This window comes from Salmo salar, chromosome ssa26 (genome assembly GCF_905237065.1).
Source record: "Salmo salar chromosome ssa26, Ssal_v3.1, whole genome shotgun sequence".
In the NCBI taxonomy this organism is placed as follows: Eukaryota; Metazoa; Chordata; class Actinopteri; order Salmoniformes; family Salmonidae; genus Salmo; species Salmo salar.
The window spans coordinates 9,767,101-9,792,033 of record NC_059467.1 but is presented as its reverse complement, the minus strand read 5'-3'; the positions used below and the strand labels follow the sequence as shown (position 1 = coordinate 9,792,033).

Below are 24,933 nucleotides of genomic sequence, written 5' to 3'. Positions count from 1 at the left end.
TTATTGGTAGAAGGCACATCTATGTCAGTGAACTTGACCATGCCCATAGGGAGAGCTTATATCAGCATGATGCTAATCGACTCGAGACATAGATTGACCTCAATAATATTCAAATATACAAATCTATTTGATCCAATAATAATATTTATACATGTACAGCATATGTGGTCTTGAATATAAGTCTAAAAATGTCACAATATAACCTGCACTATGGTATCACACTGCTACGGAACTGCTTTTTAACATGCACAGTGCCCTCTTTTGGTCTGCTATGGTAAAGCAGGTAAGGTCTGGGTTTCCACCATGATTGTACTGTATCTTAGTCACTTCTGCTCTGGCATCGCTCGTCCATACATACATACATATATACACACACACACACACACATATATATACACATATATATATATATAGTCTTAATTTATTCCTACTTAGGTGTGTATGTGTAATTTGTTATATATTACTGCACTGTCGAAGTTAGAAGCACTAGCATTTCACTACACCTGCAATAATATCTTCTAATCACATGTATGTGACCAATAAAATGTGCTTGTACTAGTGCTACAGTTTATTCAGCACATCCAACTAAAGAAAAAAATATCAAGACAAACAAAATGTTCACCTTTTGTTTTTATTTACATAAATACTTGAGTGGGCTCAAGTGGGACATGAGTCCATCAACAGTACGGAAATATTAAATATAGGTGTGGAGATTTTATCTCTGGGGTAGATGGTTACTTGTCAGCTGGCTTATCCCCAGCTGGCAGCTCAGGTGCCTTGGCCTCACGGTGGGCTGGGAACACCTCCCATGGGCTGTTCAGGTCAAATTTACGAAACTCCTGTGAGAGCTCCACAGGCTCTGCCACCACACGCTTCACCTCATCATCATAACGCACCTGAGATGTACCAGATGGACAGAATGAACAACATGGTAGATACCAGTGGAGGCTGATGAGGGGAGGGTGGCTCATAATAATAGCTGGAACGGAGCAAATGGAAATGGCATCAAACCTATGGAATCCATACGTTTGATACCATTCCACTCATTCAGCCATTACCACGAGCCCGTCCTCCCCAATTAAGGTGCCACCAACCTCCTGTGGTAGATACAATACTGAAGTATTGTGAAGTCACATGTACAGATCTTAAGATAGGATTAGGTTATAATTTGGCCTTTAATGTATGTGCACTACATGGGACATTTCTCAGCATTCTTATCTGACCTTACCTCCACAAATCCAGACAGTGGGAAGTCCTTCCTAAATGGATGCCCCTCAAACCCATAATCTGTCAGAATACGTCTCAGGTCAGGATGGTTGGCGAAGAAAACTCCATACATGTCCCACACCTAATGACACAAGCACAAAACATACTTTCATAGTATTGGAAAGGGAGTGTATATTACCGAAAACCTTCTAAGTTTACCAGTAAACGACCAGAATTTGGGTAACATTCAAGTTTTTATTTTTGTGATTTTAATGGCCTTTTTTGGGTACTTCAGATTATCCAGGTGTCTGTAGTTCTCTGGCCCTGTGTGGCCTTATAACATGTAAAACATATAAAATAATCAAAACATTGTTAAATAAAAAAATTGAATGACAAAGCTGTAAAACATTATCCTAAATATAAACCATCAATTTAGTGAATATCATTGTTGTTTAATATACAGTTGACGTCGGAAGTTTACATACACCTTAACCAAATACATTTAAACTCAGTTTCACAATTCCTGACATTTAATCCTAGTAAAAATTCCCTGTTTTAGGTCAGTTAGGATCACCACTTTATTTTAAGAATGTGAAATGTCAGAATAATAGTAGAGAGAGTGATTTATTTCAGCTTTTATTTCTTTCATCACATTCCCAGTGGGTCAGAAGTTTACATACACTCAATTAGTATTTGGTAGCATTGCCTTCAAATTGTTTAACTTGGGTCAAACGTTTTTGGGTAGCCTTCCACAATAAGTTGGATGAATGTTGGCCCATTCCTCCTGACAGAGCTGGTGTAACAGTCAGGTTTGTAGGCCTCCTTGCTCGCACACGCTTTTTCAGTTCTGCACACAAATGTTATATAGGGTTGAGGTCAGGGCTTTGTGATGGCCACTCCAATACCTTGACTTTATTGTCCTTAAGCCATTTTGCCACAACTTGGAAGTATGCTTGGGGTCATTATCCAGTTGGAAGACCCATTTGCGACCAAGCTTTAACTTCCTGACTGATGTCTTGAGATGTTGCTTCAATATATCCACGTATTTTTCCTCCCTCATGATTTCATCTATTTTGTGAAGTGCACCAGTCCCTCCTGCAGCAAAGCACCCCACAACATGAGGCTGCCACCTCTGTGCTTCAGGGTCGGGATGGTGTTTTTGGCTTGCAAGCCTCCCTTTTTCCTCCAAACATAACAATGGTCATTATGGCCAAACAGTTCTAGTTTTGTTTCATCAGACCAGAGGACATTTCTCCAAAACGTATGATCTTTGTCCCCATGTGCAGTTGCAAACCGTAGTCTGGCTTGTTTATGGTGGTTTTGGAGCAGTGGCTTCTTCCTTGCTGAGCGGCCTTTCAGGTTATGTCGATATAGGACTCGTTTTACTGTGGATACAGATACTTTTGTACCCGTTTCCTCCAGCATCTTCACAAGGTCCTTTGCTGTTGTTCTGGGATTGATTTGCACATTTTGCACCAAAGTACGTTCATCTCTAGGAGACAGAAAGCATCTCCTTCCTGAGCGGTGTGACGGCTGCGGGGTCCCATGGTGTTTATATTTGTGTACTAATGTTTGTACAGATGAACGAGGTACCTTCAGGCGTTTGGAAATTGCTCCCAAGGATGAACCAGACTTGTGGAGGTCTACAATTTCTATTCTGAGGTGTTGGCTGATTTCTTTTGATTTTCCCATGATGTCAAGCAAAGAGGCACTGAGTTTGAAGGTAGGCCTTGAAATACATCCACAGGTACACCTCCAATTGACTCAAATGATGCCAATTAGCCTATCAGAAGCTTCTAAATCCATGAAATTATTTCCTGGAATTTTCCAAGCTGTTTAAAGGCACAGTCAACCTAGTGTATGTAAACTTCTGACCCACTGGAATTGTGATACATTGAATAATATGTGAAATAATCTGTCTGTAAACAATTGTTGAAAAAATGACTTGTGTCATGCACAATGTAGATGTCCTAACCGACTTTCCAAAACTATAGTTTGTGAACAAGAAATTTGGGGAGTGGTTGAAAAATGAGTTTAAGACTTCAACCTAAGTGTATGTAAACTTCTGATGTCGACAGTATGGGTTTCAGCATGAATTATCCTTTATATCCCCCCCCCACACACACACATTTATTTTACTATGTCAATTTGTCTTTGTTATTCATCTTTTGGTCGCTAAACTGGTGGCAGTTGTGAAAAAAGTCAATAATTGGAAAAGTTGCAGAGTTAATTGAAAATAATGCCTTTGTTGATCAGATGCTTTTTTTTCATTAATTATGATATTTTCTCTTGAACCATATCATGTCTCCACTAGAAAATCTTGGAGAACATAGACAGATGTAAAAAATAAAAATAAAAAAAAAAAAAAAAAGTATACTATATATTTTTTTAAATGTATAAATTACCAAAGTTACAATAGATTGCCATAGATCACCTGTTAATTACCGGTAACTTTGGTAAATTACTGCTAGCTTGGCAAACCTATCCTTTCATTAGAATTTGCCTTTGTCAGGCAAAATATGAATCCTGAGCTGCCAACACAAAAATGTTACATTGAAATCTTAGAATCCTTCAAGCAAAGCATTCTTACGATGTAACTGTCAGACTTACCTCCCTCTCGTACCAGTTGGCTGCGTTGTGGACAGACACAGACGAGTCTACTGGGGTGAGCTCGTCGGTGTAGGTCTTCAAACGGATCCGGGAGTTGTAGCGCAGGGAGAGCAGGTTGTACACAATCTATTCGCCAAAGAAAACAGACTTAGACATAAAAACTTCACCTCTGATTAGATCAGGGTTCCTCAAAGTAATCTGGTTAAATTCTAAGTTTGTGTCTGACCACACGTTAATAACCACAAAAATAACAAAGCACTGTCATGAAGAGAGAGGTATACTATTGGAACAGCCTGGGGGTATGGACGGAATAGTACCTCAAAGCGATTCTGGCGAGTGGGAATGTCAACTGCAGTAAGGTCAATCATGTTTCGGAACTGAGCGTTGCTGTGGTCTCTCAGAAAGGTCAACACAGGGATGACCCCGTCAGGATGGATCATCACCTCCAACTCATTGTAACACGTCACCTGAAGATATAACATGCATCCTTGTGAAGCTCATATGGCTTCAAAGTGACATTCAATTACCTATACCAAATGGCAAGCTTTTTAAGAAGGTAAATAAAGATTAAAATGACTTTAGTGGTCAATTGTACACAAGGTCCAAACGAAATTAACCGCTTTTAACCCAACCCCTCTGAAATATACACATACAAACAGGTTTTGGAGAGGGGCGGGGGCTGCCACACTGGGCGCCCGGGGACTTGTTGTTGTGGGGTGTTAAGTGCCTTGCTCAAGGGCACAATGAATTTCAAATCTAGGATTTGATACAAGACACCTTCCGGTTGCCAGCTTAATTCCCAAGTGTGGGCTCCTTTCTAACCTTATGTGTATATTCCCCATGTTTGAGATGCACCATATGCATTTAGGATTTACAGTACAGTTTCCCTTAAGGGTTGCTCAACATTGTATGATTGTGTGGCTGTCTTTGTGTTAAAGCTGACTATTCATTATAGCAGTTGGTGCAATTACATTATCTTACCTGGACTTGCTGCACATATTTAGGAAGCATTTCAGCCACATATTCTCCAAAAGCTGCAAGTTGGTTATGGGTGACCGCATCCTTGGGTCTAACCGTGGCTACACAGAGATAGGCACATGAAATATATATTTTTTTTAAAGGATGAGGCAATACAATTATTGTTGCACTCAATCATCTATTGTATTCAGTGTTGCAAAGATCACTGACTGCATTTAAAACTAAATGGTTAGATAATTATACTACATTGGGGATGGACTAGGACTTTGCGGGTTCAACATACTGATGATGATTATCTACAATGTGCACCATAAAGACAAATGCCACGGGCTGGGTGAATTCTACTAGACACTGGTATACTCACGTTTTGTTTCAGTAGTCTCGGATCTCGCTTGCATGAGACATGGGCTTCGATTGGCAACTGTAACATATTACATAAAATAACATTACGTACTCAATAGCTAACAAACGTTAAAACGGGTTGGATTACCAGCATGGTCCTCTCCTCTGAGCTAGTTGACTGCTCGCTAACTAGCAGCTAAGTGACTAACACTTTCACGTTACTTGACTCAGTTATGGCTACATAACATGTCAAAACAAGGATATAGCTAGCTAATAGATACACTACATGACCAAAAGTTTGTGGACACCTGCTCATCGAACACCTCAATCCATAATAATAGGCTTTAATATGGAGTTGGTCCCCCATTTTCCGCTATAACAGCCTCCACTCTTCTGGGAAGGCTTTCCACTAGATGTTGGAACAATTCTGTGGGGACTTGCTTTCATTCAGCCACAAGACCATTAGTGAGGTCGGGCACTGATGTTGGGCGATTAGGCATGGCTCGCAGTCAGCGTTCCAATTCATTCCAAAGGTGTTTGATAGGGTTGAGGTCAGGGCTCTGTTCAGGCCAGTCAAGTACTTCCACACCGATCTCGACAAACCATTTATTTATGGACCTCGCTTTGTTCACAGGGGCATTGTCATGCTGAAACAGGTAAGGGCCTTCCCAAAGCAGTTGTCACAAAGCTGGGAGTACCGAATCGTCTACAATGTAGCATTAAGATTTCCCTTCACTGGAACTAAGGTGCCTAGCCCGAACCATGAAAAACAGCCCCAGACACTTATTCCTCCTCCACCAAACTTTACAGTTGGCACTATGCATTCGGGTAGGTAGTGTTCTCCTGGCATCCACCAAACCCAGATTCGTCCATTGGACTGCCAGATGGTAAAGCGCGATTCATCACTCCAGAGAACGCGTTTCCACTATTCCAGACTCCAATGGCGGTGAGCTTTACACCACTCCAGCCAACACTTGGCATTGCGCAAGGTGATCTTACGCTTGTGTGTGGCTGCTCAGCCATGGAAACCCATTTCATGAAGCTCCAGACATTGCCTCCAGAGGCAGTTGGACAGATGATTTTTACACACTAGAGCACTCAGTGGTCCAGTTCTGTGAGCTTGTGTGGCCTGCCACTTCACGGCTGAGCCGTTGTTGCTCCTAGAAGTTTCCACTTCACAATAACAGCACTTCCAGTTGACCTGGACAGCTCTAGCAGGGCAGACATTTGATGAACTGACAACAGTGCCACGTTGAAAGTCACTGAGCTCTCCAGTAAGGCCATCCTACTATCAATGTTTGCCTATGATGATTGCATGGCTGTGTTCAATTTTATACACCTGTCAGCAACGGCTGTGGCCAAATTCACAAATTTGAAGAGGTGTCCACATACCTTTGTATATATAGTGTATTATAAGCATGCATGCCTGTTAGTGTCAAGTTATAAATTGACATGACAATGTGCGTTCCAGGTCGTCTGTTTAAGTCGTACTGCACAGATGATCAACATCTGACTTGCGTTTAGTAAACCTCTAGATGCGCAGTGTGACAACTAAAATCCCGACCTGGAACATAACCACTGACTTGCTAGCCAATTTGACGGAAGGTCAAGTGAGAACTGGCTGAGTAGAGATAGCGCGATCTTAACACCAATATAAATGCGTTATCATGCACATTAACTATAAATGAAGACAGCATGTTAGTGCATAGTTAATGCTCGAAATATACTTACGATTCAAAGTCCTGCTAAAACCTCCGCGAACAAAACGCACTAACGATGCCGCCATGTTTTTTCAATGACGTTGTCAATTTTCTTCTTCTGTTTTTTTTTTTATAACGCTGGGTAGTTTAAACGCACAGATAGAACGAGACAGATATTTCACCGGATGTAAATGTAAGGCATCCGCTTGACGTTTCCGCTCGAAAATAGGACCAAAACGACGAATGAAAGATAAAAAATAAAATAAAATAAATGAAAGATAGCGGAAGCGGATGATGAAGTGAATTCTGAATAAAATGGCGGTAGAATCAAGGAGAATTTGTGTATTGTCTAAAATAATGGAAAACGGACCAAAGTAGTGTACAGTGATGATAATGACCCTTCGTATCTAGTAGGAGTACGGGTTATTAATGAGGAGGTACTGAGCAGAGTACCGATTTTGAATAAACCATTTGAGTTATCTAAACTGGTGGAGAGTGCTGGGTAAAGTGAAAGCTGTAAAGTTCACGAGTGGCGGGCTTGTTTTGATTGTTCTGTGGATCAGAAGGAACGTGTGTTGTGTCTTAACTGATTTGATAAATTTGAAGTGTCGTGTGTGTCTCTTCTGAGAAGGGCAGCTCTAAGGGGGTTATATCTGGCGTTTCGTGGGAAGTCGATTTCGAAGAGATTAAAAATATTCCTGGAGTGATTTGAAGCACGTCGGATGAATCATGTGGTGAAAAGTGAAGTCTCTGTTCTTTTGTTTTTTGATATGCAGTCTCTCCCTACTCAAGTGCAGTTATGGTATATTAACTACAGAGTCAGAGCATTTATCCCAAGACCAATGCAGTGTGATCATTGTAAAGGTTTTGGTCATGTTTAAAAAAATATATATATATTTCACCTTTATTTAACCAGGTAGGCTAGTTGAGAACAAGTTCTTATTTACAACTGCAACCTGGCCAAGATAAAGCAAAGCAGTTCGACACACAACAACACAGAGTAACACAGGGAATAAACAAACATACAGTCAATAATACAGTAGAAAAAGTATATATACAGTGTGTGCAAATGAGGTAAGATAAGGGAGGTAAGGCAATAAATAGGCCATGGTGGCGAAGTAATTACAATATACCAATTAAACACTGGAGTGATAGATGTGCAGAAGATGAATGTGCAAGTAGAGATAATGGGGTGCAAAGGAGCAAGATAAATAAATACAGTATGGGGATGAGGTAGCTGGATGGGCTATTTACAGGTGCAGTGATCTGTGAGCTGCTCTGACAGCTGGTGCTTAAAGCTAGTGAGGGAGATATGAGTATCCAGCTTCAGTGATTTTTGCAGAGTGTAGCAGGGGTTTGCAGAAGGGAGAAGCCGAGATGTCCAAGTTGTGGAAAGGATCATATGTGTTATAAAAGTGATGAATATGTGATGTTGCAATTGCAGTGGGAACCATGAAGCCACGTCTTCCAAATGCCACACAAGCGTGAAAGGGAATGAGGTGGCCAAAGTCAGGGTTGTACAGAGCATTTCATATGCAGCAGTTGTGACAAAGGGTTGAGGGTTTGAATGGTGCACCAGAAGAGTAGTGGATAGGCCTACACTTCAGAATGCAGGGGCTGCCTTTCACCAGCAGATCCTGACATTTTAAAGGTTAAGAAGGTGGACTTTGTGGCATTTATAGCTATGGTAATTAATGGCACTGCCAAGGTGGAGAGAAGGTCCGGGAAGATAAAAATCATAGTGATTGAGGCGGAGCAGTTCCTGGGGCTGAAAGATTTGTCAGCGAAGGAGTTACATGCAATATTGGCACAAGCCGTTCCACCCGCTCAGGTCCTAGAGGCTGAGAAGGGAGATATGGAGAACTAAAAGGAAGTGGGAGTTTTGTTTGTTTTGGCAATGTAACTATTTTTATTAGGTTGGATTAGGTTAGTTTCACTATGACGTATGTATTAATGAAATTGTTTGGTTTTAAACCGTCCAGTTGGTGGCGGCAATACACCTTTTTGGGTGTAGTCCGCCATAAAACCCACAGAAGAAGACCTTTCCACTCACTATCAAATATGGAGTGAGAGGAAGACAATCTGCCGTCGGTTGGAGGCGATGGATTTTGGCCGACGTTCTGCTTAATTTGTCAATACAGTTTTCTGTTCACAAAACTAAAAACTTATGAACAGAGTGGACAAAGATTTGTAGACTTAACCATTGCAAAAGTTACCAAAAATAGCGTTTAGGAGCGCAAAGGCGAATTGAGTTATTGCATTCGCGCATTTTAGAGTAGGTGTTCCTTTATGGAAAAATGCAGATGCTAGCTAGAACGCGCCGATATGATCTCGCTAGCTCGTGCTTGGCTCTGCTCTCCTTGCTATTTTTGCCCACTATGAGTCATTTGTTCACATTGGAAATGACAGGCTGTGGTCTATCTTGGTTTAGTTATATAAATCTTTAAACGTTTTTGCATCACCCCATCTAACTGTGATGAAGTAGAACCAACGGTTGATGGATCTTTGTTTTACCATATACTTTACCATTCAGACAGGTAATTTAACTGGATAGATCTCATCAAGAGCTATCTTTTGCTGTACTATTTTTAATCCAAAATGTATCTTGGCCTAGTTTAGTTGCCAGTCTCTGTTCAGGTACGTTCAACTCCTTGCGGAATGTTAAGAGACCGATATCCAGGGCTGGTGTGGTCTGCAGTTGTGGCCAGTTAGATGTACTGCCAAATTCTCTAAAATGTTGGAGGCGGCTTATGGTAATTTCTCTCTTGTAACAGCTCTGATGGACATTCCTGCAGTCAGCATGTCAATTGCACGCTCCCTTAACTTGATACATCTATGGCATTGTGTTGTGACAACTGCACATTTCAGAGTGGCCTTTTGTCCTCAGCACAAGGTGCACCTGTGTAATGATCACACTGTTTAGTCAGCTTCTTGATATGCCACACCTGTCAGGTGGATGGATTATCTTGGCAAAGGAGAAATGCTCACTAACAGGAATGTAAACCAATTTGTGCACACAATTTTATAGAAATAAGCTTTTTGTGCATATGGAACATTTCATTTCAGCTCATGAAAAATGGGACCAACATTTTACAAGCTGCATTTTATATTTTTGTTCGGCATAATTATACTTTCCTGTGGATATTGTCTCACATTCCTACTGCCAAAACGACCAACTGCACAGAGAACCGCTAAAGTACGTTAACATATCACTTCATTCAACATTCTGGTTGGTAGAGGTCGTGAGTAAACTTTCCTGATTCAAACGCTCATTTCAACATGGGCTTTCCAGACAATTAGGCCCCGTGTTCACTCCGGTTATGTTTCAATGGATTAAGTATCAATAGCTATCCTTCTATAATAATGTCATTCTTTTCCAATATGTTTTTACAACCCATATAGAACACTATCAAACAATCAGTGAAATTAGTAACAATGAAAATAACACATTTTCTTAACGTAGAAATTGTAATCAAATGTCCTAATTAAGAAAAAAAAAATCTGTGGAAACATGCTTTTAAATACACCCCCTTCACCCAGCCGTCAGTACTTTGATGGGGATGGCAATTTATTATACCCCATGTTCTGATGAGCTGTGATGACACTTGAATTATACAACATTTGAGAATTATACAATATACACTTGATCCAGTTGAGTAACAAAACTATGTAAAAGAATGAGCTCAAGGTCAAAAATCCCTTCAAGCAGCATATTGTTTGTCTTGACAAACGCTAATTTTAGTTTCTGTAGAAGTGCAATAAGTATGCTTGCAGCCTCACTCTTAAATGGAATCCCCGCCACAGACTTGCTGATGGTACCGCCGAAGCATCTCCAGCTGTGAAGAACGAATTATTACATGTGGTCGGACAGAGGCCAACATCTGACATGCTTCCTCTGGACTCCAGCAGTGTATCTGTAAACAGACCAACAAACTGATGTACAAGTCAGGTAGATACAACTAATTCAGTACTAGTGATGATCAGGATAGCCAGCAGCGGCAATCGATGGATAGCAAAGACTGTCGTTTGCTGGCCAAAACCACCGACTCACCCGTATGATGTATGCAGCAGCTAGTGTAGCACTGCGACAGCGTCCAGCCTTACAGTGGACATACACACTGGAGCCCTTTTCCCGGTGACTGAGTGCAAACTCCACTCCTCTGTGCAGGTTCTCTAGACTGGGCACACCGGTCAGGTCCACTGTGCTGAGTCGCAGCTGCTCCACCCCCTCGGCTTTCCACTCCTGTTTCAGACCAAACAAAGCTGTTTCTAATACAAATTCACATTTGCTATTATAAAACTCACAACAAGCAATGTTTGACATACAGGACATTCCCCAGACCTTGCGTACAAGAGCACCACAAAGCTACTGTTTTTAAATAACAAGGTTCTGTATTTATTTGTGGCAATTAAACTACTGTACCAATGGATAGAGAAGGGCCAACCCACCTAGACAGGCTTTTGTTCTAACTCTGCTCTACCACACGTGAATCAGTTTATCAAGGTCCTGATGATGAGCAGCCAAGTCGGTAGACTATGGAGCAGGACTGAAATAATATTCCACACCTCTCTCCAAGAGGACGGCCATTGATTTTCATAGGAAGTAAATCATCAGCTCACCTCAGCTGAGTTGCAGAAGTATTTTGTTTCATATTCCTCGTTCATGGTTATTACCCCCCTGACATTTTCTGTCTGCACCAGCTGGAAGAAGAAAATAATGTTGATGGCAATGTTTTTTAACATTAGAAAATCAGTAGCTCGTGCATGCCAACTACAAGTAGAAGACTGGACTGGAGTTCACGAAACAAAAATGTATTAGCTAGCTAACGTTACCTCATTAGTCATTGATTTGAAAGGCAGGGCTCCTAGAATGATAGTCTGATCCACGCGATTGAACCACCGTCTTGAGGATACTTTTTCCATGACAACATTATACGCTAATGTGGGATAAAACAGTACCCTTGCTAACGCCCCAGACATGTTCACAGTACAGCGTAGTCTGCACCTCTAATGTTAAAGCAAATTCCAAATCCGAGATACAATGCACGGCCCACCACAAACCAACAATATCTAAATTAATGGTACGAAAACGTGTTGTTCTAGAGTTACTATTCAACCTTACAGGCTACTTCGCCTTGTGGCCCGGATGACTTATTACACAAAGTAAATTGTTAGGTTGAAGAACGAACGATACTTAATATATTTGCCATAGGATCGTTTCGAGAGTTTATATCTACAAGCCATCAGACTGCTGAACACTTGAACTAGACTGACCACCTGCTCTGATTCCCCGCACGTTAGCACACATCACAACTGCTGCTACCAGACTCTTGTTATACCTTTGTCCACAATACACGTGTAAATTTTGTACTATAAATTGTGCCTTCCTGTATTATACTTATGCTAAAAATGTTTTTCTACTGCCATTTACTTTGTTCGTATTCTTCTTATTATTTGTTTTACTATTTTGTATTGTTGCATTGTTGAGAAGGAACCTGTAAGTACGCATTTCGTTGGACGATGTATGCATATCCTCTAATAAAACTTGAACCACATACCCAGTATCTGTGCTTTAGAAAAGTCAGCGATGAGTGTCTCGTCTCTAACATGAAACTCCGATTCAAACTGCAATTAGACAGCTCTGCAAGCGTTATGTAAAAATACGTTCTGTATTGACCAAAAGTATGGTTTCGATGAGCAACTGTCTAAATGTACTCCCGTGTCGGCCGGTATGTACTTCCAAAAAAGGATTTAAAAAAATGTTTTACATGCAACAGGGGGAAAAAAACAACACTATTCGGCACCTACAATGTACAATGTATTGAGCTGTTGTAGACTTCCGACTTGTGCATGGCAGTATGGTTAGTGCTATCCGGGATCATTGGGATGTGAGTGAATAGGCATTCTTTCGATTGCGTGTACATTTGTATTTAGACCTTTATTTGAATATCGGCCTCAATGGGACTAAATTAAGACAGTTGCTCAGTAACAAACGTATTTCAACATAACGATTGCAGAGCTGTCTAGTTTGAATCGGAGATTCCTGGGCCTTGGAGAGGAGATGTCATACTCATCATCAACTTCTCTAAAAGCAGATAATGGGGCAGGATCAGCCAGCTGTCAAAACCTGAGAACTATCAACTGAGAAACATGAACATCTGTGTAATGCTTGTTTCAGACGGTGTTGAACAACAGACTTCTCAGAATTCGTTTCACATGCTGCTCAAAATGTAGTTTTTCCCTTAGACCTGGCGAAGAGGCAACTTACATCAAAATGCACTGATCAACATATATTGAATGGCAACGCAATAACTTTGCAGGTGACACTCGAGCTATAAAATAACTGAATGAATACATAACATCCTCCCATGAGAAAGGATATAGAACTTACCATGTTTTGACAGATGGGACACTTGTTATTCTAAATGGGTCTAAAGGCGCCCGGAAAACGCAAGAAAAATTGTTAAATATAACGCACATTTAGAAAAAGCTTACAAAAAATATTTAGCTAACGTTGTTTGGTCCAACATTCACTTCAATTAAAAAAAACATCCTCGACGGTCACACCCCCAATCCCCTGTTTCCGAGAGTTTAATGGTAAATGCAGGAAAGGCCGCCATTTTGCAAGATAGAAGTACAAGTCTAAAAGTGAGCTGGAGAAGAAAATAATCGAAACAATTAATAAGCCACCACATACACTTAGCAAATATTGATAACACACTGTGTTGGCTAAACACGTAGGTAGTCGCATTTAAAGTTAAGACATCTCACAGGTAAGTAGGGTAAAAATAAAATGATTCGCCAGCTAATTTATCTAGCTATGAAATGTGTTATCCAATGCTAGAAGGCGGCGCACATTTGGCTTGTTTATGGATCAGTGAGCTGGCTCAGCGAAGAGGGTCACAAACAACATGCGTCATTAAACTGCTTTCCAGAAAGCTAGTTACCCGTTTGCTAAATGGAACCATTCTTACCAACAACAAAAACATACAAACTGCTAACTAATGCTCCCAAATACGCATGATTCTACTTTTGATAATGTTTGCATTTAGCTAACAGAAGACTGAAATAGCCCGTCGGTGTGCTTATCAACAAGCTAACGTTACTAGTACCACCGAGCCTGGTTCTAAACAGATAAGTTAACTGTTAGCCTCACACTACGAGTTGGCTAGCTAGCAACAACACTTGCTGTTTCACAGAACAGCTACTGTTAGCTGCCAAATCTGGTAATATATTGGATTTGATGCTCAATACACTAGAAACAAACAAGCAAAGCATCTATTTATTTCTACTCGCCTAACGTTAGAACAAAAATGGCGAAATAAAGAGTCTGGCTGGCCTTTTTCACAATTTCTAAATGTTGAATCGAGAAGATATCTGTTGGACATTTCCAATTTTTACATCCCTTGCATCAATCAATAGAATAGTTAGCTAGTAACGTTCGTAAACTAATTAAATGAGGGTTGAGGTCAGTCTACTTCTCTCGAACGTCTGTTCTCAGGCCACATACGAGTGACTTGCAACAGTGGCAGTTCAAAAACAGTGGTTGAGGCTTGTTCTTCAAGGGCAACTATTTAAGTTGCCAGTATACAGTAATTCTTGTTAGATACCACGACAAACCAAAAATTATTCTGACTGGTGTCTTCATAAAAGTGTGACTTCGATGGATCTCTCTCGGCCTGTCACATCCCTACAGTTCGCTGTATCCATATACAATGTAACCTATTTTCAAATCTAGCGTTTTCATACATAAGAATGTAGCTGTCAAATGCAACTGTTATGTGTCTAGAGAATTTCTGATGGATGATAACTGGTTCTCTACAAGTTCGTGTGGAGTAATGACTAATTTTATGAGATGGAGTTTGGTCGAACAGAGCAGTGGTCATAACCTCACATGACATACATTTGTCATTATGCATACAAGATGCAGCATAAGCAATGTTTGAAGTATTGACACATTTACAGAAACTGATTGCATACAAATAACTCAGTCATGTCACTGTCTGGTGCATTGCAATTTGACCTACAGCACTGGTAATGTGCTACACTGGATGGGGGTGGCGGTGGTATGCATGACAAGTTGAAGATGGCTTGTGTTAGTTATTCAATGCAGTTGAGTTGTCAGGGAACCATGGAGCCCTCCAAACTGGAGAACTTGACTATTTATGTTAGCAGGTTTAGATCTCAGAAGCAGATCATCAGCCCTGACTCTTGTCTTATTGCTTAAAATACAAAAGTGAGAATCTGTGGCTGTGAAATGTCAATCACACAGATTTGGTCATTATATGTATCTATTTGTTAACAGGATAAAGGGGGAAGAACCATTACCTACGTGACAAGCAAACCCAGGGTAAGTCATCAGGCTAGGCATTCTCAGCCACTCTTCTCTCTGACTAGAATCTACTGCTTAGAGGTAGACTACATTCTCATAAAGTCCTTTTAAGTAATGGTCTCAGCTGGCTTAACATGGAATTCAGAGAGAAAATGTTATTCAGAGAGCTGTAGTAGTAGTAGTAGTAGTAGTAGCCTGTTGGGTCACTGAAACAATATGGCTATTTCAATGCCTTGACGCAGGGCAAGTAGGCTATTTAAGTCATGGCCAGAGATTCATTTTCATCACATGGGCAGAAAAAGCACAAGAGGTTCTAAACATGATTACCATCTTAGCCTTCTTATGGCTGAATTGAAATGTTTCTAACAGAAGAAATATAAAAAGCAAATGCATGAGAACACTTTGGAGATTATGGGGACATTGTCAGACCAAAGGTGAGGACACAACAGTTCACCTGATACAAGACTGAATCCAAACATTACATTTTTAATTGGATGTGCATTTTACATTTACTGTACTTTTCACAGCATTTGCCAGTAATGAAATCTGAAAGTACTCTGGATACATTCAGTAACAAATTAAGAATATTCATTCAAATGTTGGGGTAGGTACAACAAGAACAAACAATTAGGCTCTCCTAGCTTTGCGATTGAGGAACTGAAGCATGCACACTTGTAGTTTATTGTTTGGAGCCCAGCCCATCACAAAATAACTGTTGTTGTTTATGCAATCACAAAAATGTTCTATTATAAATCCCAATCTGGGTCAGGTGGGCATCATTTAAAAGCTTATTCTATTGCCAAAATGTTTTGCTAAGTTATAAAATGCGATCTTAGTGTTAGGCTTTCACAAGGCACTTCAGACAAACAGATTGTACTTTTGGTGCATATATAATGAGTCATGAGTGCATTCAAGTGCTTATAACTGGGAATCAAAATGGCATGCACATACTCCATTATTTCATAATTATGCTTTGCATCCCCCCAATGGTCCAAATGTGGAATCCGTACCCTCATATTCTGAGCTAGTCATTAAAAAAGTGGTCCACAGATCTAAGTGAATCTGAACAACTCTTTAACTGGAACAGAATATGGAAAAATATGACCTTGGCGTCCTGTAATCCGAATCATCAATTTATACATTTAAAGTTTGTTCAGACTGTATTTAACACCAAGGAAAAGTTTTATGATGAAATTTGCCCTAACTCCCAACTGTTCACTGTGTCCCCTAAATCAGGTAGGCACATTCCTTCATATGATGTAGGAGTGCCGTGCAGTTAAATGCTTCTGGGACGAAGTGCATGAATGTACATTTTAAATGTGTTGCATCTTCTGTGTTATTTAACGATGACAGCTCCTTGAATCTCTCAGAGACAATTATTGCTGGCAGGCAACACTGCCGCAAAAAAGATGTTGGCTCTTAGATGCCAAATAGCCAACTCTCTCAAATCGCTAGTGAATACAGTTAAAGTTAAAACATTAGAATTATCGACGGTGAGAATGAATGGTGCTAGTCAAGGAACAATTGAGGTCTGGATAAATATACTTGACTCTGTAAAGAATAATCTCAGGTAAAGCCTAACACATACATACATACAAAATATACACTCAGTGGCCAGTTTATTAGGTACACATTCACGGTACTGCAAACCAACCTGTGTTGCTATGCAGGGTGGGAAGAGGTGGAAAACATTTCAAATGGATTAAATATAAATATTTTGTCACTGGCCTACAGACACTACCCCATAATGTCAATGTGATATCCTGTTTTTTGAATTTTTTTATAAATTCATAAGAAATGAATCTGTAAGGTTCCTCAGTCGAGCAGAACATATCAAACACAGATTCAACCCACAAAACCAGGGAGGTTTTCCAATGCTTCGCAATGTAGGGCACCTATTGGTAGATGGGTAAAAAAAATAAAATACATTGAATATCGCTTTGAACATGGTGAAGTTATTAATTACACTTTGGATGGTGTATCAATACACCCAGTCACTACAAAGATACAGGCGTCCTTCCTAACTCCGTTTTTGGAGAGGAAGGAAACCTCTCAGGGATTTTACCAAGAGGCCAAAGTGATTTAAAAACCATTGGAGTTTAATGGCTGTGATTGGAGAAAACAACTGATGGATCAGCATGGATCAACAACATTGTAGTTACTCCACAATACTAACCTAATTGACAGAGAGAAAAGAAGGAAGCCTGGACAGAATACAAAATATGCATCCTGTTTGCAACAGGGCACTAAGGTAATACTGCAAAAATGTGTCAATGTAATGAACATCTTGTCCTGAATACAAAGTGTTATTTTTAGGGCAACTACAACACATTACTGAGTAGCACTCTCCATATTTTCAAGCATAGTGGTGGCTGCATCATGTTATGGGAATGCTTGTAATCATTAAGGACTGGGGAGTTTTTCAGGATAAAAAATAAATGGAATAGAGCTGAGCACGGGCAAAATCCTAGAGGAAAACCTGGTTCAGCCTGCTTTCCACCAGATACTGGGAGATTAATTCACCTTTCAGCAGGGCAATAACCTAAAACGCAAGGCCAAATCTACACTGTAGTTGCTTACCAAGAAGACAGTGAATGTTGACTTGAATCTACTTGGAAATCTATGGCTTGGGCAGTATCCAGATTGTCATACCGACCTTGTGTTACGCCGTACTGGGATATTCGGTAATACCAGCACTAAACACAAGTGCCGCTGTTTTCAAAACCCACTAATACGCTGTAATCCGAAGGTTAGCAATGCTAACAAGTACATGTAAAATCCTGTAGAGAATGCTAACGAGTGCATTACAAACATTTTGTACAGTTTCTGACATAAAGTATACAAGTAACTCAAATTCTATTCACAGTTTTCTGCATGCACAAAACAAATAGCCAGTAAGGCTCTTGATCCAGGAGTGGATTCTCTGCTGTTACCAAGTGAATGCTTGATTTTGATAGAAGCTAACCACTTAGCTAGATAGCTAACTAGCTACTAAATTAGCAAACCAAATGCACAACAGCAGAGCATTTAGCACATTTCTGACAGGTAACTTAATAGTTATAAGACAGAAAACATTTTAGTTATTAATTCCAAACTGTAATTAAATCACCTGATGCATGCTGCACAACAGTGAGTGAATCACGAGGCTCTGGCCTCTCATCGTTGTGTGCTTGTAAACAAACAACACGTGACTGGGGACTACCATAAGCGTACACGTGAAATTAAGAGCGCAGTGTTCTTTATCTCCTAACGTGTTGTACAAGTTCTATAGGCATTTACTTTAAAAGTAGCTACAAATATTCAAATGTATAAAAAAAAAAAATAAATCAAATAAATAGTTTAAACGTTATTGACAGTATTGAAAAACCATCCTGTGGACATACTTAGTGGGGCTCTGGTGAGAGACTGGATATGGATGAGTGTGTTAGCAGTTGATGTTATTCTTTAACCTCTATGGGCTAGGTGGGACGCCCACCTACTCAACAGCCAGTTGAATCCTGTGGCGCGTTATTCAAATCCTTAGATATGCTATTACTTCAATTTTTCAAAAATATGACTATTTTACACCATTTTAAACATAAGACTCTCGTTAATCTAACCACACTGTCCGATTTCAAAAAGGCTTTACAACGAAAGCAAAACATTAGATTATGTCAGCAGAGTACCGAGCCAGAAATAATCAGACACCCATTTTTCAAGCTAGCATATAATGTCACATAAACCCAAACCACAGCTAAATGTAGCACTAACCTTTGATGATCTTCATCAGATGACAACCCTAGGACATTATGTTATACAATACATGCATGTTTTGTTCAATCAAGTTCATATTTACATCAAAAAACAGATTTTTACATTAGCATGTGACTAGCATTCCCACCGAACACTGCCGGTGAATTTACTAAATTACTCACGATAAACGTTCACAAAAAGCATAACAATTATTTTAAGAATTATAGATACAGAACTCCTCTATGCACTCGATGTCTGATTTTAAAATAGCTTTTCGGTGAAAGCACATTTTGCAATATTCTCAGTAGATAGCCCGGCATCACAGGGCTAGCTATTTAGACACCCAGCAGGTTTAGCACTCATCAAAGTCAGATTTACTATAAGAAAAATGTTCTTACCTTTGTTGTCTTCGTCAGAATGCACTCCCAGGACTTCTACTTCAATAACAAATGTTGGTTTGGTCCAAAATAATCCATCGTTATATCCAAACAGCGGCGTTTTGTTCGTGCGTTCTAGACACTATCCTAAAGGCTAAATAAGGGTGACGAGCATGGCGCAATTCGTGACAAAAGAATTCTAAATATTCCATTACCGTACTTCGAAGCATGTCAACCGCTGTTTAAAATCAATTTTTATGCCATTTTTCTCATAAAAAGCGATAATATTCCGACCGGGAATCTGCGTTTAGATAAACAGACAAAGGAAAACAAAGCATTCGGTCGAAGCGGGCACGCGCCTAAGCCCATAGTACTCTGAGTGGCCACTTGCCAAAAGCGATAAAGTGTTTCAGCCAGAGCCTGCCTCGATATCGTTCAACGTTTTCCCGGGCTCTGATACCCTATGGAAGACGTAGGAAGTGTCACGTTATTGCACAGATCCTGAGTCTTCAATAAAAAGAGCCAAGATGAAACACTACTTCTCAGACAGGCCACTTCCTGCTTGAAATCTTCTCAGGTTTTGGCCTGCCATAGGAGTTCTGTTATACTCACAGACACCATTCAAACAGTTTTAGAAAACACCCTAAAGTTTCTATCCAAAGCCAATAATTGTATGCATATTCTAGTTACTGGGCAGGAGTAGTAACCAGATTAAATCGGGTACGTTTTTTATCCAGCCGTGTCAATACTGACCCCTATACCCAACAGGTTAACACAGACCCCAAAGCAAATCGGGGAGGAAAATAGGTCTATTCAAATAGGACAAATCATGCTTGGAAGTAGATGGTCATTCTCCCCTGTCCTCAGTGATGCTTTCCAGTGATTCTCTCCTGTGATTATCTCCACAGAACAAAGGTACAGGATCTAGTTTTATAACCCAGCCTTAGCCTGTGGTTGACCAATTAAAAGTCCTTGCAGTACAACTGGGCCAATGGCCAAATAACAAGTATACTGTTTCAGGCTCACTGTATAGATCCTCCCATGTCTCTGACCCATTGATAAATAATTCCCTTTTACAGAAAAAACACTATTTCCATTGATTGTTAAAGGAAGAGGTAAGGGAATACAGGGCTTTCTACTAACATTTTCCCCAGGTGGCACTACTTCAGTTGGTGGTACCAGCCCATGATTTGGTCGCTTCAACAACAAAAAAAGCTTGGACACACAATAGAAAAAATAAGTAATCACTTAGTCATTCACAGCATTTATTAAGAGGTGTAATATACTACTAAGATGGTATTCAAGAAATACGTTTTTATCTAACATGTCCATGCAGGATATTTTAAAGTGCAACCTAATCCAGTGATTGTCATGAATTTTGGGTTGACGATTAGGCTGTTATTTTACTGTTAAAATAGGGATCCAGAATCTTCAGAATTGTATTTTGTTCAATAAAGAATAATTTGCCCAACATCTTCATATTCCAGTCTGCGCTGGTTTTAGGGCTGACCCTAATTATTCGACTGCCGATTGTTTGGTCGATAGGCTGTTGGTCGACCAAGCTTTTTTTTAGTTTAGCAGTGCATTCGGAAAATATGCAGACCCCTTGACTTTTTCCACATTGTTACGTTACAGCCTTATTCTAAAATAGATTAAATTGTTTCCCCCCCCTCATTAATCTACACACACTACCCCATATTGACAAAGTAAAAATGGGTTTTTAGACATTTTTGCAAATGTATAAAAATAACTAATATCACATTTACGTAAATATTCAGCCCCTTTACTCAGTCCTTTGTTGAATCACCTTTGGCAGTGATTACAGCCTTGAGTCTTCTTTGGAATGACGCTACAAGCTTGGTGCACCTATATTTGGAGAGGTCTGTCAGGTTGAATGGGGAGCGTCGCTGCACAGGTATTTTCAGGTCTCCCCAGAGATGTTAGATTGGCTTCAAGTCCGGCTTCTGGCTGGGCCTCTCAAGGACATTCAGACTTGTCCCAAAGGCACTCTTGCATTGTCTTGGCTGTGTGATGAGGGTTTTTGTCCTGTTGGAAGATGAACCTTGCCCCAGTTAGGGCTGTTAGTGACCATATTACTACCACACCGGTGGTCACGAGTCATGACGGCAGTCAAATTCCACGTGACCGTTTAGTCACGGTAATTAGGCTTCTCCAAGCTCTGGTGCTGCTGATGGTCATTGGTAGCTTTCCAAACTTGCTAACTGCCTGGTACTCAGCACTCTATTGTCCCTCTAATCACTCTGACATCAATGCAAATGCCCTTAAAAGTCTAATCAAATACTTCATGAGCTCATGTTGCGCAACATTTCTATAGGCTATGCAATTGCGTGAGAAAACCGAGTGATGGTCTCTATTAAAAAGAGGATCCCATCAGCTTTTTATAGGCTAGGCCTACTATTTATTTATCAACTTTCCTAATATGAAGCATATTGCTTCTCTTTACAACAGGAGTTTAGCCTACCTGGCTGCCATGAAAATGAACCACCGGAAAAACGTCTTCCATTAGTTATTTAAGTGCATAGATGATATGTATGTTTTTTCCCGCTGCCCGTTTTGAGACAGGTGCATGATAATGGTCCATTCTAAATCAAAACAGATTTCCCACATTATTTAGTATGTGTAAAGACAACATTAAATCAAGAATGGTGTGAAGGGTGACAATATTAGCCTATCACTTGTGAATGATGCCCATCTTAAGGCAAGAAACTTTTTCAAATCACAGTCACACACCTCATGTAGCTTAGCCCATAGGCCTATATGTATTGATAAGGTTTGTATCACAACTAAAGTGGCCAAATACATTTGTAAAATGAAGAAAATTAATAAGCTTTACCATGGCTGTTGAGCTGAACTGGCGTACTATACACACGTTTGGGAAAGTTCATTTTCACCATTAAAATGCATCTTTGGAATAAAAGCATTACATGCATAATTGCATTTGTGGTCACTTTTGAGCAAATAGTTTTCCTGTTAATGGAAGATTCACGCTTATAGTCTACTGTCGTGTCTGCATTATCAACATTTTAAGCTGAATGTTCTCATCTGTTGCTGCGTCAGGCTCATTGCTTAAAACAGGTTTTTTGATGCTCGTGGTTGTATTCATTTTGGATCTATCGCATCCCACAACTGTCCCAGACTATGTTTGGAATATTTATTTATCGCACGCAATAGAATAGGTCAACTTTTGTACTATGGGGGATAGTAGATTGACATAGTCTAGTGCTTTTTCTGTTCGTTAGGTCTACTCATCTTGTTGTCTGACAAAAAGTAAATGGACAGTACTTCAGATACAGTTGAAGTTTACATACACTTAGGTTGGAGTCATTAAAACTCGTTTTTCAACCACTCCACAAATTTCTTGTTAACAAACTATAGTTTTGGCAAGTCGGTTAGGACATCTATTTTGCGTGACACAAGTAATTTTTCCAACAATTGTTTACAGACAGATTATTTAACTTATTCACTATATTACAATTCCAGTGGGTCAGAAGTTTACATACACTAGGCTGGCTGTGCCTGTAAATAGCTTGGAAAATTCCAGAAAATGATTTCATGAGTTTAGAAGCTTCTGATAGGCTAATTGGCATAATTTGAGTCAATTGGAGGTGTGCCTAGCTTCAAACTCAGTGCCTCTTTGGTTGACATCATGGGAAAATCAAAAGAAATCAGGCAAGACCTCAGGGAAAAAAATTCTAGACCTCCACAAGTCTGGTTCATCCTTGGGAGCAATTTACAAACGCCTGAAGGTACCACGTTCATCTGTACAAACAATAGTACGCAAGTATAAACACCATGGGACCACACAGCGGTCATACCGCTCAGGAAGGAGACGTGTTCTGTCTCCTAGAGATGACCGTACTTTGGTGCGAAATGTGCAAATCAATCCCAGAACAACAGCAAAGAACCTGGTGAAGATGCTGGAGGAAACGGGTACAAAAGTATCTATATCCACAGTAAAACGAGTCCTATATCGACATAACCTGAAAGGCTGCTCAGCAAGGGAGAAGCCACTGCTCCAAAACCGCCATAAAAAAGCCAGACTACGGTTTGCAACTGCACATGGGGACAAAGATTGTACATGGAGAAATGTCCTCTGGTCTGATGAAACAAAACTGGAACTGTTTGGCCATAATGACCATTATGTTTGGAGGAAAAAGGGGGAGGCTTGCAAGCTGAAGAACACCGTCCCAACTTTGAAGCACAGGGTGGCAGCATCATGTTGTGGGGGGTGCTTTGCTGCAGGAGGGAATGGTGCACTCACAAAATACATGGCATCATTAGAAATGAAAGTTATGTGGATATATTGAAGCAACATCTCAAGACATCAGTCAGGAAGTTAAGCCAGGTGATGAGTGAGGCCAGGTTTCCTCCAGACGTAACGCTTGGCATTCAGGCCAAAGAGTTAAATCTTGGTTTCATCAGACCAGAGAATCTTGTTTCTAATGGCCTGAGAGTCCTTTAGGAAGTCATGTGCCTTTTACTGAGGAATGGCTTCCGTCTGGCCACTCTGCCATAAAAGCCTGATTGAGGGAGTGCTGCATAGATGGTTGTCCTTCTGGAAGGTTCTCCCATCTCCACAGAGGAACTCTACACAGTGGCCTCATCATTCTTAAATGGAAGAAGTTTGGAACCACCAAGACTCTTCCTAGAGCTGGCCGCCCGGCCAAACTGAGCAATTGGGGGGGGGAGAAGGGCCTTGGTCAGGGAGGTGACCAAGAACCCGATGGTTACTCTGACATAGCTTCAGAGTTCCTCTGTGGAAATGGGAGAAACTTCAAAAAGGACAATCTCTGCAGCACTCCATCAATCAGGCCTTTGTTCAGAAAACCATGATGTTTTAATAATCTTTCAAATTATTAGGACATCTAAACAGCTTAAATCGGCATATTTGATCTGTGCATGGGCAAACATCGGCAGCACAAGCCTCCATCTTATGCGCGAGTGAAGTGAGTTCAGAAAAATAGTATGCATCTTAGAAATAGTTTTCGCATGCAAACTTTGTCAAAATAGAACATGGTTGCTGTGGTAAGTCCCATCAGGTAGCCTGATTTCAGATGTGTCCATGTCAACAAGATTTTTAGGGAAATTGTTCATCTTGCGAAGTATGTAAACACTTAAAATAACTATTATATTAATCTGATTATCCACAACAATCATAATATTGTGTGTGTTTAACTGTACTCACTGAGGGGTTTCACAGCTTGTAATGAGCTTTCAATGCATTATTGTGACAAGTATTTCATTTGGCAATGAATGTTTCTTGTCCCAAGAATTTGTGTATCTAGGGTTGGAATATTCAGAGGTGGAACCTTTCCATGGGAATTAACGGGAATATATGCAAATTAATATTAATACCATTTAAATGAAATGTTTTTTTGCATTGGATATAAACTCAGCAAAAAAAGAAAGGTCAATTTTTCAGGACCCTGTCTTTCAAAGACAATTTGTAAAAATCCAAATAACTAAACAGATCTTCATTGTAAAGGGTTTAAAACTTGTTATGGGTAGGTGGGACGGTAGCGTCCCACCTGGCCAACATCCGGTGAAATTCCAGAGCGCCAAATTCAAAATACAGAAATACTCATAATAAACATTCATAAAATATACAAGTGTTATACATCGGCTTAAAGATTAA

At 40.1% G+C, this 24,933-nt stretch overlaps 3 protein-coding genes across 42 annotated transcripts in view; 1 reads left to right on the top strand and 2 right to left on the bottom strand.

Moving 5' to 3' along the window:
• Positions 1-612: 612 nt before the first annotated feature.
• On the bottom strand, positions 613-7,083 carry LOC106587101 (NADH dehydrogenase [ubiquinone] iron-sulfur protein 3, mitochondrial). Its single transcript, XM_014175094.2, has 7 exons — positions 6,868-7,083; positions 5,159-5,215; positions 4,798-4,895; positions 4,134-4,283; positions 3,817-3,942; positions 1,229-1,348; positions 613-896 (listed from the first exon to the last, which is right to left on the bottom strand). The coding sequence occupies exons 1-7, from the start codon at positions 6,920-6,922 to the stop codon at positions 735-737; spliced, it is 768 nt and encodes a 255-aa protein (XP_014030569.1). The 5' UTR covers positions 6,923-7,083; the 3' UTR covers positions 613-734.
• Positions 7,084-9,924: 2,841 nt separating this feature from the next.
• Positions 9,925-13,502, bottom strand: ptpmt1 (protein tyrosine phosphatase mitochondrial 1). 3 transcript variants are annotated; one of them, XM_014175092.2, is made up of 4 exons: positions 13,228-13,502; positions 11,457-11,537; positions 10,888-11,079; positions 9,925-10,750 (listed from the first exon to the last, which is right to left on the bottom strand). In XM_014175092.2, exons 1-4 carry the CDS (start codon positions 13,228-13,230, stop codon positions 10,619-10,621), a joined length of 408 nt encoding a protein of 135 aa, XP_014030567.1. In that variant the 5' UTR covers positions 13,231-13,502; the 3' UTR covers positions 9,925-10,618. The 3 variants fall into 3 exon arrangements, with proteins under 3 accessions (XP_014030567.1, XP_014030566.1, XP_014030565.1); XM_014175091.2 differs by lacking the exon at positions 13,228-13,502 and adding an exon at positions 12,395-13,178; XM_014175090.2 differs by lacking the exon at positions 13,228-13,502 and adding an exon at positions 11,670-12,349.
• Positions 13,432-24,933, top strand: part of LOC106587097 (CUGBP Elav-like family member 1) — a 61,633-nt gene continuing 50,131 nt past the window's right edge. For 34 of the 38 annotated variants that reach the window (XM_045708077.1, XM_045708075.1, XM_014175066.2 and 31 more), the window contains exons 1-2: positions 13,450-13,609; positions 15,142-15,186. The gene's annotated coding sequence lies outside the window, so the exon portion shown is untranslated. Of the gene's footprint in view, positions 13,610-15,141; positions 15,187-24,933 lie in introns of all 38 variants that reach the window. The other 4 variants (XM_014175089.2, XM_014175060.2, XM_014175083.2 and 1 more) reach the window with 3 other exon arrangements.

Bases quoted from the DNA above. Each gene is read 5' to 3' on its own strand.
- LOC106587101 (XM_014175094.2), bottom strand. From the start codon at position 6,922: ATGGCGGCATCGTTAGTGCGTTTTGTTCGCGGAGGTTTTAGCAGGACT. The intron at 4,896-5,158 runs GTGAGTATACCA...ATCTCTGTGTAG, and splicing joins CGAGACTACTGAAACAAAAC to CCACGGTTAGACCCAAGGAT. The intron at 897-1,228 runs GTAAGGTCAGAT...GGTACATCTCAG, and splicing joins CACTGTCTGGATTTGTGGAG to GTGCGTTATGATGATGAGGT.
- ptpmt1 (XM_014175090.2), bottom strand. From the start codon at position 11,816: ATGTCTGGGGCGTTAGCAAGGGTACTGTTTTATCCCACATTAGCGTAT. The intron at 11,538-11,669 runs GTAACGTTAGCT...TTCTTCTTCCAG, and splicing joins TCAAATCAATGACTAATGAG to CTGGTGCAGACAGAAAATGT. The intron at 10,751-10,887 runs GTGAGTCGGTGG...GTCTGTTTACAG, and splicing joins CTGCTGCATACATCATACGG to ATACACTGCTGGAGTCCAGA.